Genomic DNA, 22,734 nt, shown 5'->3' with positions numbered 1-22,734 from the left:
AGCAGAACTTGCGATGCACCCTGGAGCACCGAAGTGCACAGCCCAGTGTCACAACCCAACCTTGCGTAGGAAGGTTTAAGTAACTAACTACGGCTGCCCAGATTGACAAATGCATCACTGTATTTCTGTATATTAATAGCTTTTGTTTGTATTATTTTAAAGGTAAAAAGTTCAAGCCTTGCTTCTAGTGTTGTGTTTTTAAAATTCCTGTCTTTCTTTTTCTCTCATTACAATCACATACCCATTTGTGCACAGTTTTTCTTTGGCAGAATTAAAATCTATTTCCAGAAAAATCTGAATTGTTGTAACTCTGTTATCCATTTGCATTTCCAGTTAAAATACCATAAGCATGGACTAAGAGCTGGATCCTTCCACAATTCAAAACTCCATTGATTATTAATGAACTCTACAAGTAGATCATACTTAGCTAATTTTCTCTTTTAAAGAGATCACATTTTAAAATGTAAACTTTTTGCTACATAATCTCCTTTACTTACTAACAAGTCTTAAAATATAAAATTATTTAGCAAAGATTTATAAAAGAATATATATTCTAATCTGAAAACAAAGTACTTTAAATCCTAGTCTAGACTAGAATATTTTACAAATACGAATTCTTCATTGTACAGCATTTGCAGCAAATCCAAACCAAAAGAGAATCAAAAGAAGGATTAGCTGAATTGAATTGAATAATTTCATTTAGTTTATAAATTGGTCAGAACAAAATTCTTTACAAGTATTTAAAAGGATTTTTCTTTTAAAAATTCTTTAAAAGGAAATTCTCTACATAATTTTATTTAGAAGAATCTTTACTAAACTTCACTGTGGCAAAAATCCACATTATTTGTTTGTTTGTTGTGTGGTTTTTTTTGTTTGGTTGGGGTTTTTTTTCTTATTTTTCCCCTGCTTTTCTTATATCCCTCCTCTTGTAAATCCAGTTCATACACAACCCAAACTTTCTCATAGAAACCTGGAGCCTTGTTCAATTAAGATGTCAGCTATCTTGGAGCTTCTGAAATTTAACAAAAAGGGAACTTTCCTTTATTTAAAATTAACTTTTATGCAATATGAAAGCTGGGTAACTGATCTGCTCAGGCTCAGCTAAATCTGTTTTCTACTGCTGGTGGTTCAGCTCTCTGACTGACTACACAGTTTTGAAGAAACATGGGGTGTTTTTTTTTCCATTTCCCATAGAAATTTTCTTAGCTAGATCTTTCAGCCATGTTCTGGATGTGACTACTGAGCCCACCTCTCTTCCATATGTAGTCCGAACAAGCTCATACGAGCCTTTCAGTCTGACAAAAAAATCAGAATGGATGCCCACAAATGTCATTAATCCAATGAAATCTACATAAATTCTGCAACAAAGTCTAAAAGAATCAATATTAATAGATACAACATATTTATAGAGATTTTCTCTAGTTTTTTGTTTGTTTGTTTGTTTGTTTTAGAAAACTGTACTTTACACAATACTTTCACAGTTAGGTGAGGGATTTTTCATGTTTACTTGCACCTACACAAACTGTAAATAATGAAATTAAAAATAAGTCCTCAAAGATTAGTGTGGGTAGTAAGAAAGGAGGTAGAAAGAGAAGGATTCTGGATGATGGACAGCTTTCCAGGGAATATACACATGCATACCAATACATTTACACTAACACACAACTACATGCAAACTTTTAGCATTTCTTTGGTGCTAAATATCCACACATACATGTGTGTAAGTGTATAAATACACAACAAAAAACTTTACCACATTTTTCCGCCAAAGACTTCCACAAAGAGTGTAGCATAACACACAACCTAAGAACGCTCCTCAAATGAGTAACATTTCCAGTCATTACACTAACACTAAAATATGTTTTCTTCTCCAGGTTCTTCTATACTGTGTATAGCAGCCTTTGTCATTTTTTGCCACTGTAAAACGTAATGCAGAAACAGCGAAACCAATCAGATAAATTTGCTCCATTGTGATGTTGCCCCACTTGTTCTCTCAGCCTCAACCCCCAGCCCCCACTGTGTATCTTCTCAAGCTTAATAGATGGCCAGAATAGCAGATCTTTTAATATTCTAGGCACAATCTCACAAAAGCATGCCCCTCTATCATACGAGTCCTGGGAGCTTGCCAGAGAGTTAAAAACAATACTGATGGACACCAGCATGACCTCCTTTCCATTCTCCTTGAGGCCCCATTTCTTAACTTGTAAAGTGATCTGACACAGCGCTAAGAAGCAGTAAAAAATGTCATGTTATAGAGATACAACCAGCAAATGTTCTTCAGAGCTTTGTTACTATTTTATTTTTTTTTAACAACCCAGAAAACAAGTGCTAAACTTTTTGCAACTATTTGGGGATGCGAGGTGAATTGTAGCTGTATAATTTCTATTTCTCATGGCTTGGTAAGTAGAGTGTCAACTTTCATATTAAAAAAAAAAAAAAAAAGAAAAAAGCAAAACTACTGCCACATTGATATTCCAAAATAATACTTCTCTTTTGTCAATCTACAACAAATGTCGGATAGATGTTATCAAAGGGAGGGAACCTCAATGAAGCAAAGAATTAGAGTTTTTCTGTCATGTTAGAACACATAGTTAATAAATAATGAAAAATATAATGAGGTTCAGCTCTATAGTACTGTAAGTTTACAGTAATGGTTGTAGTAGACTCCTTATGAACATGGAGGATTCATTATAAGCTCGAATATCATCATACAGTTTCCCAGTGCATGAGTGCAAGCTCACAGGGAAATAACCTCTACCCAGGGGTTGCAATAAGCCCACTGTGGAAAGAATCCTTCTAGTATAAAGCAACAATAATTTGAGGAAAACTCAAAACTTCCTGATTTTGTTTAATAGCCTTTTTGACCTCAACAATACTGCTTATCTTGCAGTGGATGGGACTCCTCAGGTGATCCTTCGGGGCATGAAGTGGCACTGGCTGTGATTGTATCTCAGTTTTGCTTTCATGCCTATTGTATTTCTCTTAGCTATCCAGGCTCTAATTCTAGGAGAAAAAAAAAAAGAAAAAAAAAAAGGCAACCCTTCCTGCAGACAGTATTACCTTACAGGCGCTGTCTGACAGGCAGCCAGCATCAGAGCTGGGGCTGCGTTGGGTGCAGAGGGCTCGGCTGAGGACGAGAGCGAGCAGGTTTGGTGACAAAGGCGAGCATTGTAGTGTGCCTCCTTCTGCCATCCACAGCTAGAGAAAAAGGATGTTTCTTTTAACAGCACTGAAGCTTCTTCCTCAGCCCCCCCTTCCCATTTCCCCAGTTACACTTTTCCTGTCACCCTCCCTTTTTTGACCCTGTACCACCTTGAGATTCTCCATACTTCCTGACAAATGTCAGACAGTTTTTGCCTTCATTAAATCTATGCTCCCTTCTTTCCTCACTGCATGAGCAAATGCCAAAGGCTATAGTTTTTGTTAATCTAGCATATGGATATTGGTGTAGTAATAAGCAGTAATATTGCTTTACTGAAAGGCATATATGCACTTCTTCTTCATGGGCCTAGCAAGAAAATATGACTAAACACTGTGAAAAATAATTGCTTACAAGTTCAAGTTTATTTTTGCTGGAAAAGAAAAAAAGACACTTTCTTTTCCTGCCTGAGGAATAAAACTTAGGTGAAAAGGTTAGGTTTGCTCTGGTGATGACTAAACACAGCAATGAATTTAGAAGGTTTGGATTGTCATGCTGTATAATTGCTGAAAACTATTATTTGCTTAAAAGTCAGTAACTGTACAGTTTCCCTGGTTTCTGATTGACTGAGACATTTTATTTCAGTTTTATGTCATTTAATGTGGTTTCCAGAAAACCACAGACAACCGTCTATTCTAGTGCAGTTCAGCTGGCCACAAATCCACATTAATTTATTTTCTCATTGCTTTCTGTATTTTATTGGGAATGAATATAATTTCCCAGACATAATTAAAAGACAATGTAAAATTAATCTGAGTTTCCACACTTGTGGATAACACATAGAACAATTTCTAGGAACCATTTTTGGAGTCTTCTGTTGGACACAGAGTTCATTTGCCCAAAGCCAACAAATATTGAAATGAATAGGTAAAAATCAAGACAATTTGGAGGCAGGGGGGAGGAACTTATTACATTATTTAATTCAGCATAAACTTCCAGCTCCCCCTCTCTGTGCTCAGGAGATTTCTTCAGTTACAAAATAGAGGTCTACGCTAGTGAAATGGGCAGTCTGTGGCTGAAAAGGTAGATAATGGGAAGGCTTTTTTTCCATATGGCTCCCCTTCCACCTCAACCTCTCCACCCTGCAGTTTGGGATTGCTTTGATTTGATGAAGGCAAATGATAATTTTATATGTGCAATTATTATATTCTGATGTAATGAACAGATGCACACACAAACAATAAAGCTACGCATAGCGATACCTTCTGGCCAGCTGGATCCCAGAGATCTCTTTTCTGGGCTATCTGAATGTGACAGCCACAGGTTTGATGTGATATGATTTTAGCTCAGGGTCTACGCTCCTGGCACTGGAGGAAGTATCTGGCAAGAAGTAATGTGCTGTCTGAACAGATATTTCCCATCTTTTCAAAGAAAAAGGCAGCTGGTTGGGGAAAACCACTCCAGGAACCAGAGAGAGAACATCTAAACTAGTAAGTGGTGAGGACCAAGGACTGATGGTATAGCAGAGAGAACAGCAGGGAGCTCAGTTCTCTTAGTGCATGTACAGGCAGCCCATTCTGAACCTGGGCTGTACATAAGCATGGTTTGGCACCACCTGGCACCACCTGCCTAGCACCTAACAAACCACTGCCTAGGACAGCCCCATAGCAGCAATGTCCCCACATCACAGCTTGGGCCCAGGCAGGGGCATCTTTCAAATGCTGCCATGAGCCTGGCCACACAGCCTGCAGGCTGCATTACGCAATTCCTAGTCCCAGTGTGAACGGAAAATATGTAAAGGTACACAGGAGGATAAACTCATCTTTAACCTGCTACTTTAAAAAAAGGTGACCCAAGTAGGTTTTGAAGTTATTGTGTAAGCAATTAAATAAATCAAAAGTCATAATGTCACTGCAGTTTCACAAGGAGCTGTCAAGTATCCAACCTACATGAAATACAGACTACCAGTTTACAGATGCGTAAGATCTCAATGCAAGTCTTTGGATCACAGGGCCACATTTTCAAAGAGTAGTTCACCCAACAGCTCCCATTTCAATTTCTGATAACTTCCAGATGTGATCGGCACTTGCAAATTCTGTGGTTCTTACAACATGATGAGCTGTGCCATAAACAAATAACATATACTTCTGTGGAAATGGCTGAAACGCGAACAGCAAGCCTGTGGCCTTCACTCCTATGCCACAACACCTGCAGAACAACTGCTTAGAGTCCCATCTGAAAAATCTGCTGGGAATTTCAGAGTCCTTTCTGCATCTCCGATAGGTGACCTGGCAGTGGGTACGGAACAGTTAACCTACCCAATGACTAGAAAATCTCACTAAGTCTTTGTTGGGTGTTTTTAAGTCTAATTTGAGCAAGAAAGACTATTTCTCATATATACAGAGGAATGCGAAGATGATCAGTTCTGCTAATTACTAGCCTGTTGCTAATCTGTCCTTTGTAAGACATAGGCTTTGAAGTCACTCTGCTTACTGCACAGAATTTCAAAACAACTCAGGGAAAATGCAAGGCAGTGTTCCTCAAGGCATGACAGTCTGATTTTAAGCGGAACGATGAGAGGAGTTTTGAAAGAGCTGTTTGGAGCCCTGATTTCCTATGAACAATGAGTATGGAGGCGCACTTTCAGGTTTTCTCTTTAACAGGAGAAAATGTCCTCTTCTAAACCACACGTTAATGGCAGACTGAGATGGAAAGAAGCATCAAAGCACAGAAGGTCCTCCAAAACCCTGGTACTCACCCACACAAAAAAGAGGAACTTCTAGAGATAACGTCATTACTATATTATCTTCCAACTACCTTTTTTTTGAAGAGAAAGTGATATAATTCCTCATATTCTTTCTAGAGTGTTGGAGATCTGCTTTTGTGATGGGGTAGCTCTTCCATTTAGATCTGATGTGTTTCTCAAGTACCCTTAATTCTGGGCTTGTCTGTGCAGTAGGTGGAGGCACATTTGTAGCGAGGGAGAACCTACTTCATTGCCTTGACCTGACATGCAAACACCACCACAGTGGAAATCGGAAAGCTGGGATGACTGGATCCAGATATTGGTGCCTGATCCACATCTGCATTTATTAATTGAAATACAATAACGTCAACTTTATTCATGTAAGACAATATGCAAGCAAATTGAGAACTGGGAAATCAAGGATAAAAGGCTGGGAGTTTTGCTGCTGGCTTCAATGGAGCCTGGACTGAATGATCTAAGTATGAATTCACATTTTCATAATGAGAGTAGAGGGTGGGTTGTGTCTGACTCACTCTGAATTGAAATGTCTGTTAAATTTCAAAATAGTTATTGAAATGTGGTTCTTCTTTGTCAGTGATAACTCAAGGGAAAAGAAGCTCTTTCACGTGCGCTGCGTTAGAGTGATCATACCTCATTTCAATGTAATTTCTTTAGCCACCAGTACAGGGGCCTGCAAGAACTTCATCCATCTCTAGAAAGGATGAGCTATGACGACAGACTGGGCAGAATATAAGAGTTGCCAAAAATGTTTTCATGTTCCATTCAAACTTCACATTTTAATGCAAACATTCTGAATCTTCTTTTTTTTTTTTTTTTTTCCAATATGAATTACAGAGAGTTATTGGCAAGCAGTCTTAACATGGGAAACATTAATGCATCTCACTTTTAACAGTGAAGTTCCCCTTAAAAATTAAACCTGATCTTTACCTTGGCTCCCAAGACAAATATTCTGTAGTTTACCTCATGTGGAGCACGTTATGTTTGGCTCCAAAACAGTTTGTGTCAAAAGCAATTATTTCTGTTCTCTAATCGCAGTCACAACAATGAGCTAGCTTTAGAATATAAAATAAATATACATAGCCTTCCAACTGCCTGATGTTTTAACTGCTTCAGGATCTGATCATTCCTATTAAGTAATAAGGTGTAGCTGGGCATAACAATGCTGATGTTAAGTTATGTTAGTTGTGTTGCCCACACCCCTTTTCGTTTTGTCCAGGAGACCTTATTATCTGTACACCTGAACGAGCAGTGAGATTATTGCATTTACTTTTAATAACTAAGGATATTCAAAACAATTCCTATTATTTCGAGCAAAAGAGAGAATGATGACCTGATAAATGTACTCATGTTGGCCAACCTGTACAATTGACATAAAATTATTATATTTCATTTTGCTTTGCTGTTTGATTTTCCACAAGTCATTTATTAATTTGAGAGTTAAAGTATACACTTATTTTTTATGTACCTTTTTAATTTGGGGTGAAGTAGGTGATTTTTCTAAGAGTCAATAAATATGTGCCGCTGAGGACTCCAGGGCACAACACCCCCTAAATTAACCCCTTGAGCCACAAGAAGCAGCCGGTCCCAGCTGCAAACCTCTAATACCTCTAGTCCCAGCTCAGCCCACATGCTGATGCCCCAGGTGTGTGTGGGAGACACTCCCCTGCCCCACCTTGCCTGGGCAGAGCCACAGCTCCAGCCCCTCACTGCCCCTTGCACAGGTGGCAGCATTGGAAACCAGCCTCTCTGGTGGAAAACAATTCTTTATCGCTCCCTCTGCTAAAAGCCTGGCTTACATCAAATGGTTTGACCTCACTATGACTTCTGACAGACCTCCTAGCCTTTAAAAATCATTAAGAATCCAGTTCTGCCAAAGTCCTGAGGAAAAAGCAGGGCAGGAGGAAATAAACCCTACAGTGTTGCTGGTTTTTAAGTTCACATACATCTATACTGCAGGCTTAAGACGGGAACTTTACTGCATTTAGCAGAGGTTCCCCAGTGCTTAAGAACCCAGTTTGTGAAAAAGGGCACTAAGGTAGATGTTAATATCATGATTGCTTTTCATAATTAAATTATTTTTGTTTCTCTGCAAATTTTAAAATATTACTCTTGTGAAACACGGTAAATAATGAAACACTAAGGGAGATGAATATCCTTCTCTAGTACTATTTTGAGAAAGTCATGAAAAGCACTTCATGTTTCAGAGTGCTGGGTTTTTTTTCTGTTTAATTTAATCTACATAATTAGAAGGAAAATAAGACATAAGCCTGAAATAACATAGGAATAAAACACGATATTATGTGTAGTCACCTGCCAATTACTTCTACACTGAAAAGCAAATAAAATCCTCAAAACCCTTAAAAATTAAAGTGACAGAGATTCAGTTGTAAATTGAAACAGAACTAAAATTAAATTCACCAAACAGGATGTTCTCCCTCTCTGCCCTCTTCTGCGCTCGCACCACACAATAACTAATTCTGCTGAAGTCAGTCCATTGAATTGTTTTATTTATTTGGGCACTGTGTATGCCTTTCTCCATAGAGCTGCCAAACATACCTTCCCACAGACTTGCTGCTTCAGTTTTGGGCCTTTCTAAAATGGCAGACAAGAATCCTGTATGAATTAGATTGAGCCCATCACACTCATTTTCTCATTTAAACAAATCCAGATTTGAACTTTGGTTTTCAAAGATGGACGTCTAGTGGAAGGCAAGTATATTTCATGCTTCAAGGGGAGGTAAAGTTACTTCAGCTCTACAAATGACATAAAGTAATTCCCAAAGAAATTTGACAATAATAGAGAGTCAGATCACAGTAAATTATATCACTTGGCAGCTAAACTGGAGAACTAAGTCCAAAATTGCCAGCAAAACTCAAGACACACATTTGGATATATGGAAAGCTTTGTGATTTCTAACAGAAATGAGCCTGCACAGGCGTCTTATGAGACCCATAAAGAATCTTATCAGCTAGAAAGGAGTGTGTAAATTTTGAGGATCAGATGAAAGTTTTTTTCTTTTTTTCTTTTTTTTTTTTTTAAAGAGAAGTATTCAAAAGGAGAAGATAGAACAGACAGACCATCTGCAATGTAACCACATAAAAGACCCCATGGCAAATCCAAACCCATTAGCAGAAGTGCTTGACAAGTCTGCCAGAGAGCCAGATGCTGCTTATGGAAGAGTCTCTCTACTTGTCATCTGGATGCTCTAACTTCTGCTCCCAGAGGAGGACAACGATGACTGGTGCTCAGAATAAGCTGTGTGGAGAGAGCTGAAGCACTGAACCACTCTGTGACAACACTACCTTAACGTAAACAGAGGAAACCAAGTCAAACATCAAAACAGTTTTAACACATATGTGTGTAACATGGAAGATGCAGATGTTAGAAAACAGCAAACTTGCAATTAGTTTATTTGCATGTGGTCTCTTTTTATATGGATGTTTTTGGTTCATTCTATTTTTGTTTCCTGCCTTTTTTTTTTTCCTAATGACTGACCAGGATCTAATAGGATGGCAGAGGTGATTTTTGGCATGTTAAATAGTAGCACAGCACACTAACTTCATGGTGTTAGTTAAATGCTTACTGAGTACATTGACTGATGGTATTTAGTATGTGTCTGAACAGGTTGTGAAACATCTAGCCAAGAACTTACACTTAAAAATATTTGGGGGAAAAAGTGATTAATTTAAAAAGTAACCTGTACCAATCTCAGAATAGGAGATTTGGATCTGAATGGCCAGGTTTTTTAGTGTCTGCATTCTTCTAGGACTCTATTCAACTAGATTTGAAGTGCAAAGTAGGTGGAACCAAATACTTTTGCTATTCAGACTTACTAATGGTAAAATATATTTGGAATATCCAAGAGGTCAAAGAAGCTGGAACAGAGTCTGAATTAGTTCTCCTTTGTACTGCTGTAATGTGATATGTCAGAGCAAAAAACAGACCAAGGGAGAAAGAAAGAAAGAAATAGAGCTCCTTCTCATTGTGATTGCATGTGCTGCACTTGAAGAAACAACACTGTCTTTTTACAGCTCAAAATCCAGTTTAGTTTTAGGATAAGGCTCTAAGAAGCTATTGGATTAAATAAAAATACTTGCAGGTATAACCTTAGGTGTTGTTATTTCACTCAAAAATAGTATCTACCCTATCCTAAGACATTCCTGAAGGTTCAAAAATATTAATTTCTGATTACTACATTATTTAATGCAGAAATAATGCACTCCTTTTCCCTCTCTTTGAAATCCAAGAAGACTAAATATACCAAGAAGTACCATGCCTTAGCAGATCCACAGGTTCAGTATAAACTAGTCAAAATGTGGGGGTGTGTAGAGAGGAAGAACAGAGCGGAAGCATGAAGTGTAATGAATGTTCGCCCTGAGAGCCAATGCTCATCTTTTGAAGGCCAACCAATTGGGCCTTGCCTGCCCACTGTACACAGTAATTGATTTGAGCCAGGCCAGTGACTGCCAGATTGACATCCTGGAACTGCTGGCAATCAAAGGTCACTTTGCAGCAAGCTAATGAACACTGGCTGGTCTAGAATGCAGGATGAAGAACACATGTAAAAGTGAACTTAAATATCATCTATCTATGCAACTGGTTATAGCTCAGGCTGTATGTTGGGCTATCAGAGCCCACACCATGATCTGACAGAAGCAAGTTGTGTCACAAGGTAGAGGGGAGGGCACTGGCCCGCTCACCCGCACTGGTATCTATTTGTCTCAGATAGATGAGTAGCAATCAGGTGCATGCTAAACCCCCGGGGATGGCTTCAGTCCTGCTCCCTCCATACACCTCCAGATCCAACTAGAGAAAGTGGATAGGAGGGAGTGACAATAGCCTTGCAAACAGACTCAAAATTGCAGTTAACTTCTGCCAGCAGCATACGTGTCACATTGTGCCACCTGTTTATCCAGCAGTAAAGGCAGTAGAACATATATTGTTATAATTTATGCCTGGTGTAAAAATAGCTGTGGTCATTGCCCAAGTTATGCTGTGCTAGAGCACCTACATATAAAAGGAATGATAAAGGACATGGGAGATACCAATGGAAGAACTGCACCGTGCACTGCTGTACTCATGCTGATAAGAAGCTGTTTTGAAATGATGAATACTGGACTACATTATTTCAATGTGCTTTCAAGAGTCTTTGATTATAGTATTCATGTTAAATTGTACATGTACATTTTTCTTTATAGGTTGTCATTCCTGGTTGAAAGTTATTACTATGAGCAAACTGGTTTTAGTGTGCTTCTGGTATATGAAATTATGGAAATTTTGTTGCTTTCTTTTCTGTTCTTCACTAGTCTCTTTTCTGCTTTTAGCTGCTGTTGGTTTTCTCAGTTCTTAGCTGTCGTTGACACTTAGTTATTGACACAGATCCTGAGCTTTATTTTTACCAGCTTTTCCCAGACCTCATATAGAGTGCTAACATGTATTTAGGTTGAAGAGCACTCACCATCCCATCGCCTATGATGGCAGAATACAGGTAATAGTAGCTCAGCATGCGTGAGGGTGTTTTCATGGCAGAGATCTGCTAAATAACTTGTACTCTTGGCTCAGAAATCACAATGCACTTTGGAAATCACAATTATTTCAAAACTATTAATTATACAAATATATGGGGTGGTTCCAGCCCTCCTTACAATTAACCACAAATATTTACATTAAAAAAAATCCCTTCCTTTCTTTGAAGATGGGCATATGTAAGCAAGAACGATGAGAGGAGTTTAAAACAGAGGTGGACACAGTAATATCCTGGGAGTCACCACCACTGTTCATATAACAGTAGTGTGTAAGGCAGGAGTTACTTAAGATGATGGAAAATTTTCTCACAGATCAGTCCAGGATAACAAAATGGACTAGATTTATGCGTGCTGGTTACAGGATGCTCTGGTTCAAATCCCCACTCCAAGAAATGTGTAATACTTATACCAAGCGGAATGGCTTTCATAACAGCCTAATGTTTAGGACAATTACTCAACATATGTAAGTCATAAAGTCATATGCAATGCATATATTTGTGTATTTGTTGAGTGAAAACTGGGAAAAAATAAGCAGTCATTAAATACTTTAAGAGTAGGTTGTTCAAGCCATTATTCAATAAGATTTTAACCATTTTCAAAATACACCTCAACAAACAGGAATGATGGCACATTTCTAAGGGGACAGCAGACAAAATAAATCATTTAAAGTTAAATTAGTACACCGCAGCATGCACTTGGGAAGGGTTTTGTATTATCTCCTCTATCTCATAAATAGAACATATTCCTATCAACAGTTAACAATTCACTCAGACCTGTTAGAATAGCATGATTCTCTCTTTCTCAGAGAACTTTATCTTGTTTCCAGATGTATTACATTTTTTCTATTTTAAAATAGGTTTTAAATCATTAGTGATGGTTGGCCCTTGCATTCCAGTAGAGCAGGTCCACAAAAGAAAGCTCTTATCTTTCACAGTATGTGATGTTAGACAAAAAGATTCTTTAGTTACAGTTAAGGGTAAATCCAAAATCTCCAAATTGTTTCTACTAAAACTTTGGTTAAAATATCATGGGTTTTTTGTTGTTGTTGTGGGTTTTTTTGTTTGATTGTGGTTTTGTTTGTTTGTTTTGGTTTTGTTTGTTTGTTTTGTTTTTGTTTGTTTGTTTTTGTTTTTGTTTTTGTTTTTGTTTTTGTTTTCGTTTATTCCAGTCTGACCCACCACTAATTCAGGTTAATGAAAGCCTTAACACTGACACGATCTGGCATGGGATCACCCAGAGAAAGCACTACTAGTATAACAGAAAATGTTGTATGCCTGATTTTAACAAAAAAACCCAGGAATTTGTAACAGGCTTGAAATATTAAAAAGTACATTAATTTTATTTTTAAAGCCACAGGGATCTGTTAATATAAACCATTCAGATCTTCCCTATGATGTCATCAGTTACCATGTGTTTGCACTCTAAATAGATTATTGTAATTTCTGTAAACATATCAAACATATTTTTAGAACTCTTTGGGGGCTTGATCCAGAGCCAACAAAAACCAACGGGCAGACAGTGACCAGCTTCAATAGGCCTTGGGCAATCAGAAGACTGAATTTCTAGAGTTAACGAATGAAAACATCAGCGTATAGCAGGCAGAGATACCGCACAGACCACTCTAAAAATAGGAAAGACTTGCACTGCCTGAAAACTCCATGCCTGAAAAGACAACGTACATAGCAAGGTAACACACCTCCTGTAGCAACTGTTGTGCAATAGTTGTGGATGCTGTATCATTCAGATACATGGACCAGCATAGTGATCTAACTAACTGTATTATTTTGATTGACTCAAATTGCCTAAGTGGCATGCAGACTAAATACACACACCAAACCTTTAATAAGAAACAGATTTGTATAAAACTTTCACTCGCCTGCAAGCTAAGTCTGTGTATCTCAGAGTGTAGCATTTATGAGAAATCTTATTCCACACCATAGTTACTTTAAAATTGGAAAATTGTGATATGTTTCTTGCCAGCCACTGTCTTGACTGTGAAGTCTGGGCTTGATCCTGCCAAACACTTCTCTTAGGTGAAGTGTTTATAACTATAGTGGCCTCACTGACGTGAATGTTGTATTCTGAGAGACATAAACTATTCCTCCCATTGATGTGATCTTTTTCTTCCAGTTCTCAGAATTACTTGTGGCAAACTTTCAATTTCAACTTTATTGACTCTGTCATTTCAGAGAAAATTTCTGTTGCTGTATCTGTTCCTCTTTGTACTTTGCCCCAAATACAAGCAATACTAGCAGAAAGTCATAAATTGGTTTTTCCTTGCTAAAGAATACTTTTATTATTGCATGTATTCTCTTCTGGAGCTGAAGAGTTTTGCAGAAAAGCAGAATCTGTAAAATAAAAATAAACGCTTTCACTGCCTTTAGGCATATTGTGTGTCTAGCTGGCTTTGTAATAAATCAGCAGCACAACAGGGGATTGCTGGTGGAACCTGCATGGTTGCTCAGGAGAAGAGAGATACAGAGAGATACAGTCTTCATAGTCAATAGAAAGATGATCAGAAAAATGGCATCTCAGATGGTCAGAAAAATGCCTACCTGACACATCTACTTCAGGGTTAGATGAACCTCATCTTCAGAGTTTAAATCAGGCAGAGTCCTCTCAATATCTCATTTCCTCAAATGAGATACAGTGTGAGATTCAGTGGAGCCACACTAGTCCTGACTCAGAAAAGCATTTAAATTACCTCCTAGCCAAGATAAGCTACATATGGTTCACAGACAACAAACCCATACATTCTAAAAAAACTTTTAAGACATGTATAAGAAGAAAATGAGGGAGCATAACGTGGCTAAACAACACATATGAAAGCTCAGCAGTCTGAGCTTATCCATTTTTACTGCACAAAAAAATATTTCTTTTTTTCTGCTGAAACTTTAATGACAATTTCCACAGCTATTGTTGGCTTTTATTGCTTGGCAGCTCAATTGTAAAGCTCTCCTTCACCTTGTAACAACGAACATTTGCTGTTCATCTCTTGAAATGCAAATGAATGACAAGGTACTGCTGCTCTCACTTTCCTAAGAATGCATATGCAGAGAGTCAACTGTGTTCAAACAGGCATGGGAAAGGCACAATGGCTTAATCAGAGAATCTGTCAGATGTCTATAAAGCTTGGATTTGGGTTGAGGAGTTACAATGTTAGATCTGGTAAATATGGACAATTACACAACATTAAAATAAAGCCAATACCTGACTGAAAAAATCAACTGCCATCATAATCCTGAAATAAGACTGTGAAGGTCTTGTTGAGGGATTTAGTCGGTGAAAGAGAAATCTCAGGCATATTTTACACACAGTATGAACTGCTGAGAACAAAACATTTTTATGATCTTGTTGTCCAAAATAAGGCACAGAAGACACCTATTATTTTCCTTTTCATTTTAATAAATATATGGATGCCCGTGCAAACACTGTTCAGTTATTCACTCATAAAGTATGAGTGTAGCTCAGGTACAGTACATATAGTGAGCACTGTATTCACAACAGTGCCCCCCAAATTGCAGAGGAAACAAACCTTGGCCGAATGAACTGAATGTGAAAACTGTGGTAGCTCTCACTGACATTTAATGTCATCTATTTACTTGCAAATGCATTAATGACAGTCATTGTCTCTTGACATGCATATGCATACCATATCCTGACAAAAGCAAACACAAGTAGGTATTAGGTATTAAAATGAGACCAGTGACAAAACGTGAAAATCTATTTCTTATTCAGAAGTTTTAAGAGAGACTTTTAAGATGAAGGAACAGAAATAAGAATTCATATCATTTAAAAAACTTACTATGTGGTGCACTTTTGAGAAGTGTGGGTGTGGAAGAACAGAACAGCAATCATCTGAACTGCTGCAACCTATGCTAAGAGCCTCAATGAAGCCTATATTAAATTGAAATATTGAAGAGCTTTTAAATATAAAAAAATTTCCCTGTGTTTATCTGGCAACTGTGCCTGTGCATATGATTCAATATTTACCGGTGACCATGAATTTGTATTTCAGCAACACATAGCAAAAAATATTGTCTAGCTGGTACTTATGCAATAGCTGTAATGCCCCTGATTATACTCTTCTTACAACATCTGATAACATTTGAAAAGGGATGATTTGCTTACAAGTGGCTTCTTTTCCCTTTGTTTTTAGAAATACAAAAAATGTACACAAAGGAAAAGCCAAGTCAGTAAGAATGGATACAGCTTGAGATATTTGATCCATAGGTTTGTAGAAAAACAAAATCAACAAAAATGGAGGGTTTTTTTTTTTTTACTCCACAGGGTTTAGCTTTAACTTAGCAATGTAAAGATCCATTGCCCTTCTATGAAAAAACAAGTAATGTCTTTTTGACACAACTTTCATTCCCAACTTACAAAACTACTTGTCAAAATCTTCAAGTTTTCCTTTTTTTTCCCCTATAGGTCATCTTCGTAATATAAATATCGTAGTTTAAAGAAGGGAAGTATATGAAATACAGGGCCATTTTTCTCTACCCTTCAAAAAAACAAAACAAAAAAAAGAAACTGTCTCAACTGTCATAAAAATCTCCTCACTTTTCTATAGACTATTCTATCCTTTCCAGAAGCTAAAACACCATTATTTTTTTCCTATAACCAACGGACTTTGAGGAAGCAGCAGAAGACCCTGCTAAATTTCCATTTGTAGGTTCTTCCTCTCCCACACCTCATTTCTCTCCTCCTTATTTTATTTTATAGCCCAGCAAACACAACATTTGTTGGCAGATCTTGATTCCTGATGGTCTTACAGAGGAATCTTTGGCGAGTCCAGTGGGAAGGAAAGGAGAATTTGGGGGTAGCAGAGATGTGTTCATCAAACAGTCTGTTGTCTCAAAGAAATAAGCTGACCTGGGATGTGTGGCCAAACCTAACACAATGTAGTTGAGTGTAAGCATAAGTCTGGGACTAGGTATTTATAGTGTTACCAGGCCTCAGAATCACACATATTCAAATGTTTAACTAATTTACACAGCAAGGTCTTGGTGTATGAGGCTCTACGTGTAGCTTACAAGTTTTAAGGCAACAAAATGCTCCCTTATTAGAATTAAAATGGCTTATTTGATTATCTGTCTAACAACGGAGCTTGTTAATAACTGCAAACAAGCTAACCTTCATGAACGGCACTAGACTAGCAATTCTTGTATGCCATTAAATTTAATCATAGAACCATTTTGGTTGGAAGAGACCCTGAAGATCATTGAGTCCAACCATAACCTAACTCTAGCACTAAAACATGTCCCTAAGAACCTTATCTACATGTCTTTTAAACATCTCTAGGGTTGGTGACTCAACCACTTCCCTGGGCAGCCTGCTCCAATGCTTCACAGTCCTTCCTGTGAATAAATTTTTCCTGATATCCAATCTTAACCTTCCCTCGTGCAACTTGAGGCCATTTCCTCTTGTCCTATCACTTGCTACTTGGGAGAAGAGACCAACACCCTCCATGCTACAATGTCCTTTCAGGTAGTTGTAGACAGTGACAAAGTCTGCCCTCAGCCTCCTTTCCTTCAGGCTAAACAGCCCCAGTTCTCTTAGTCACTCCTCATAAGACTTGTGCTCCAGACTCCTCACCGGCTTCATTGCCCTAATGTAGGGGCCCTTCAGTGTACTCAAAATTGGTACCATTTTGAAGTATACCCACCATATTACAAAATGAACAGCAATCATGTATTTGTAGACCTTGAACAAAGGAACGTCTCTTCCTAAACTCAGTAGTGAATTTGATACAGGGTCAGTGTGCTGGAGTTGTCACCCATGCATTGTACTCCTGTCTTGTCCAGACCTGTAGTATGATTGTTGGCAAGTTCTAACCATTTACTATGCCTCTGTCTTACACATCAGTGGCTCCAAAAAGCTGTAAGAATTTTTCAAGGCTATCCAGACTTACAGAGTGAATTTGATTTTTATTACAAAATTATGGAGAAAGAATGTCATAATATTGATACAGCCACAATACCACCATGATTAGGTATAATACCACCATTTAGGCATAATATCTAAACATCTGGGGATAAAAAGAAGCATTCACAACCAGTTCATAGGGATTTGGCAAAATAACTCTCTTTGTAAGGCAAAGTCATTTGTGAATCAAAATTTGTGACAGAGGTGCTGAAGAGTCATGCATGTTTCCTTTTGTGTTTACAACTCACCTATCCACCACGACTTCAATTCTTAACTACAATTCCCTCTCCGCCTGCATACTTTACCTGTCTGTCAAGATCACAACCATCTTCTGTAAGTAAATGCTGACAGTAGTCGATTTACACTGCATATATAGCTGTATGCTTCTGGAAAGCACTTTTTTATATGCAGCATAGGTTAGTAAATTCCCTTAAAAAAACTACTAGTCACATCTGCAGTTTGAACATTTCTTTCTAAATGACAAACCAAGGCCAAGCAAGACAAAGAATCTGCTGATATACACATGTCACTCCAAGAATTCTCCTGACAAAGTTCCCACACCCAATTTAATTACTTCCCTACTGTAAAAACACTTTCCATCTGCATTTATTGTAATAGTTTCAAATCCAAAACCAACAGACTATAAAGCTAGCTAAATAAATGAATGATATTGGCCTTAGGTCCCAAGCCAGGAGCTATTCTGTAAGGCTGTGTGTCTCCAGCATTCATTTTTATGCTGATGTTTCATTTTATGTGCAATGTTTTCACTTAAGTCTTGTTTAGAGAAGAGTTACCTTGCTCCAGGCTTTAAAGCTCTATGTGCCTCATGGTGCCTGCTAGCACCGCTCCAGCCAAAGGTCTGTCAGAGATTTCCCAGCAAGACCAGAGTCACATCGCAAATGAGATCTGACCTAAAAATCCAGCTTCAGGATGTATGTGTAGCACTGCAAATGCTCAGGCCAGGAACACTAATCTCAACTGTATCCGATAATTCCACAGACTGAGGCCACGGAGCTTGAGAAGTATTTTAGATTGAAAATGCAGCTTAAAAGAATGAAACTACCAGATTTAGCGTCCAGATTGACTATTTGTAACACGGGTTCCTTTTGGCACCTGAGAGAAAAAAGTACCCTATTCTTCAGATTTGGTTTTAACTTGGAATTTAACTACAGCTCATAAGAAATTTCCTGATGTGCAGAGGTAATGACAGTGCATCTTATTCTGCGTCCTCAGGTTTGTTGCAATATCATTGTCTGATGAAACTACATCAGACTATGGACTCCATAATTTTTAAAGACTTGAGATCTAACAGTGTCATTTGGACAAGCAGGACACTTCAAAATATGCATATGCACAATTATTTTGCTAAGTTGGCATTCTCCATGCCATCAAAGTACTTGGAAAAAGTTTGACCTTTATAATAAATTTTAATCTAAAGCAGCAGCACAGCAGATATATTTTTCATTCAGAAGTTATTAAACAAGGACTGAAGAGGAAAATATGACTCCACTGAAGTCCAGGGCAAAACTGCTACTGACTTCACTGAAAGCATATTTGGACATTGCATTTTGTATTCCCTTACACAGAATCCATTCTTATCAAATTAAATGAAAGGATCTATTGTATTAATAAGTGACATGAGCTAATCAAAGAAATTCCGATAGTCCACAGCTTAAGTCACAGATAGCATATTGGCCTTGGTTATTACAGGTGACCCCCAGAGGATCCTACTGCAACAGTGGTACAGAGACATAGTTAAGGATGAGATTTTAATTACTTCACTTTTCTGAGTTTTAATCACAACGTTAGTGTGATGTCAGGTTTGTTTTGTGGTTCTCTCCTCACAACTAAAGCTTTTGAATTTTTGTGAAACTGCAACTGGCCTTCTAAACAGAAGCAAGACAAAGAAAAAAAAAGCATGGTAAACTACCAAAAACTGAATAAAATAATCTACTGTAGCTCAACAGTTTGCCAGTCAACAGGAAGGTGCATGCTTAATGACATATCTAAAACAATTACTACTTCACCTGCTCAAAATTATATGTACAAGTACATACATGTGCAAAATATGGAAGTGAAATCCATTTTTCCATGTTCATGAAATTAGCAAAGACTGTGTTTGAAAAAGCTTTTTTTTTTTAAAGAATGTACGGCCTCTTTCCAATGTAGGAACACAGTGGCATGTTTTTCATAAGTAAAACCAAAGACGTTTTAATAAAGGTGAGCTTTCCCAAATAAAGACTGAACTGCCCATACTGAGAATAGACTGTATTATCAGTAAACATCAACACACAAGTATGCAGAAGACCAATAAATGAAGTGCGAGTTGATTACATAGATTTCCCTACACTATTTAATAGGATTATTCTTTTTTTTAAACTGTGGATGACAATTCAGCATTATGGCAGCATCTAAACTCCACAACCTAAATGCTAGCTTGCATCTTTACCTGGGAAAAGGGGAAAAAAAAACCCTTCCAGAGTGAAAACCAGGAAAACTGACCCAACCATTTGTACTTTGCCAAACAGGACTATCGCACACTGACGCTATGTGTGTGTGCAGCGCGGCGGTGCCTCGTGCCCCAACACCGCCCTGCGGTCAGTTGGCGTGTTCCTCCAATACCGTACCTGGGGTTCTGTGGCTCTGAACCATCTGACTCTGTACACGGTTTCTTTACCTGCAAAAGCAAAGGAGCGCCAGTTACTCTCACTTGAAACACAACTTCCTTGCTCACAGTTCACCCACTTTACAGCGCTTAAAGTGGATCCAAGCTCAGCTCACCATGATCTCTATAAAACTTCCCGCATTTTACAGCAGCAGTATGCAGTACTAAACAGTGTGTTTCATTATTATCCCATGAACAGCTGCCAACTGCACTTCCCCAGGCTCCATTAGCATGTAAAATGTTTGGCTAAAATAGCTTGGGAGTAGTCTAACTAGGAACAAAGAAACCAAAGAGCCCGGTTCCCCACTTGGAAACGAGAAAGCCATAGTGCTCTCAGCTCGGTTTAAAACTGTTTCCCCAATTGATACTGCTTCTGTTTCCTGCTAAAGCTCGCAATAATAAACACCAGATTCTGGGGCAAAGCACAGTGTTAGCTAAATAATTCATAAGTTAACTTTCATTTTGTGAATCTGCTAACTGTATGTTAACTCTGTTTTCCTAATGCATCGAAGAACACACACACCATTTCCACACATATTTGCAATACACAACCACATAAAAAGGTGTTTCAACTTCCATATTAATCTCTGCAAAACATTGCTGTTAGCTAATTAAAGGCAAAAAAATCCATGACTTTCAAATAAAAATAGAAAACTGTTCTCTTGCAGCCTAGGTGTCTCCTTGGGATCTTCAGGATTTCCTGCAAAAAATTAATTGTACCTCCTGGTAACCTAAATTTCTTGTACTTTCAGCAGAGAAAGAAACATTTTGCTCACTTGTGTGCTAATGCAGAATCCAGGGCTGTGTGGGAGGTTTCAGAACTCCATTTTTAAAGCCACCTAGAAACATCGGCACTTGATGAGACTGACACAATACAAAGAACATTCTCATTACAGTCAGCAAGTATTCAATGACAGTTTTGGGGAATATCTTGCACCAAGAGATTCTTCTATACTTCTTTGCTACTTTAAAAGCATTTCAGGGAAAAAATTGTGGCTGTGACTTACTTCTATTGAAGTGATTGGCAAAATACTCACCAACTCCAATAGAAAAAATATTAGGCCAATGTTATGTATTTCCCTTAAATACCTCAACTGCATGCCATGCAACATCATTCATAGATGTCTGAGTACAAGCCTGGTTCTATATGTGGTAATTTTTAGTCTCCATTTATGTTCTAGATACTGAAAAGAACAAGATGGCTGCATACATGGTTATTCCTAGAAATCAGTTTTCAGTAGCAATAATGAAAATTTCCCCATGACACTAACTTAAAACCATCTTTATTATTTTAACAAGTGTTATCTGAAACACTAAAAAGGTAGCAAACACAAAGGATCTTCTCAATATTGTGTTTTGCTTGTTTTTTTCACTACAAAACTTTTTTCAACCTATCCAATTATTCAGTTTCATCACCACTCATCTTCCTCCTCTTGGATTGTTTCCTCATTGTTCCTACTGTGCTACTCCATGGATTTGGTAGACAAAGTCTATCACGGAGATGTGATAGTGCAGCATCTTAGGATGAAAGACAGTGAAGGCTCATGTAAACCCACAGCTCACAGGCAGTGTCTCATAAATATTCATGTGCAAACATCTTTGCTACAGTATTATGTTCACAAAATTGTTATTAAAGTAACATTAGATCTGAAAGACAGTAAAATACTTGAAACATAAGCACATGACCAAGTAGTCCAGAGGAAGGCTACAAAGTTCATGAAGGGTTTGGAGAGGAAGCCGTATGACGAGCGGCTACAGTAATTTGGTTTGTTCAGCCTGGAGAAGAGGAGACTAAGAGGAGACCTCATCACAGCCTACAGCTTCCTCATAAGGGGAGAAGGAAGGGCAGGTGCCAAACTCTTCTCTTTGGCGATCAATGACAGAACCCAAGGGAATGGCAGGAAGATGCGCCAGGGGAGGTTTAGGTTGGACATTAGGAAAAGGTTCTTCACCCAGAAGATGGTGGAGCACTGGAACAGGCTCCCTAGGGAGGTGTCATGGCCCCAAGCCTGTCAGTGTTCAAGAAGAGACTGAACAACGCCCTCAGACACATGGTGTCTGTGGGGTTATCCTATGCAGGAACAGGAGTTGGACTCAAGGATCCTTGTGGGCCCCTTCCAACTCAGGACATTCTGTGATCCTATAATTCTATGATTCTTTGAGCACCAAGAAAAAGGCCTGCAATGTGCACGAATACACAAGCAACATAAATATTTATTCAAATTAGTGTACTAAGTGTCAACATCACAGGCAACTGTTCAAGAAATAATTTCAAAATCATTCAATGACACTGAAATTGAAACAGCCCTTCCTTGAAGCACAGGAAGTGTGTACTTTCAGTAGCAGATTGTTTCAACTGTGTTACCAAGGGATTTGGTTGGGAAAATTATATTTTAATTTTACATAGAAAATACAATTTAAAATAATTAAAAATATATTTAGAACTATAAAATATAATTAGAAATTATAAAATACAATAACATAGCATAATTAAAATTAATTAAAAATATAAATGCATCTAATTTATTTAAAACCTAGTAAAGTTCCCTTTTCTTTGTCCCTTTAGCATATACTCCCTTCCAGGCTATTTTTGCTGTCTCCTTGCTGTTTAAATATACTGGCATTTATACATTCCTTTCCAATTCCTTTGCTATTCATGTCATTGCCACCAGTAGCACTGTCTGTCACATTTGCAGTGGAGCTCAGATCT

At 38.0% G+C, this 22,734-nt stretch overlaps 1 protein-coding gene across 11 annotated transcripts in view; it reads right to left on the bottom strand.

The window, feature by feature from the left end:
* The window catches only part of EYA4 (EYA transcriptional coactivator and phosphatase 4), a gene marked incomplete at both ends in the record, with an annotated part of 134,813 nt that overhangs the window by 53,071 nt on the left and 59,008 nt on the right, over positions 1-22,734 (bottom strand). For 10 of the 11 annotated variants that reach the window (XM_080341019.1, XM_080341016.1, XM_080341021.1 and 7 more), the window contains one exon: positions 19,987-20,036. In XM_080341019.1, the coding sequence (XP_080197145.1) occupies positions 19,987-20,036 (50 nt within the window). Of the gene's footprint in view, positions 1-19,986; positions 20,037-22,734 lie in introns of those variants that run through there. The other variant, XM_080341018.1, reaches the window with a different exon arrangement.

This window comes from Nesoenas mayeri (genome assembly GCF_963082525.1).
Source record: "Nesoenas mayeri genome assembly, chromosome: 3".
NCBI classification, from domain to species: Eukaryota; Metazoa; Chordata; class Aves; order Columbiformes; family Columbidae; genus Nesoenas; species Nesoenas mayeri.
The sequence above is the reverse complement of the archived record's forward strand: the minus strand, read 5'-3'. Positions and strand labels throughout refer to the sequence as shown.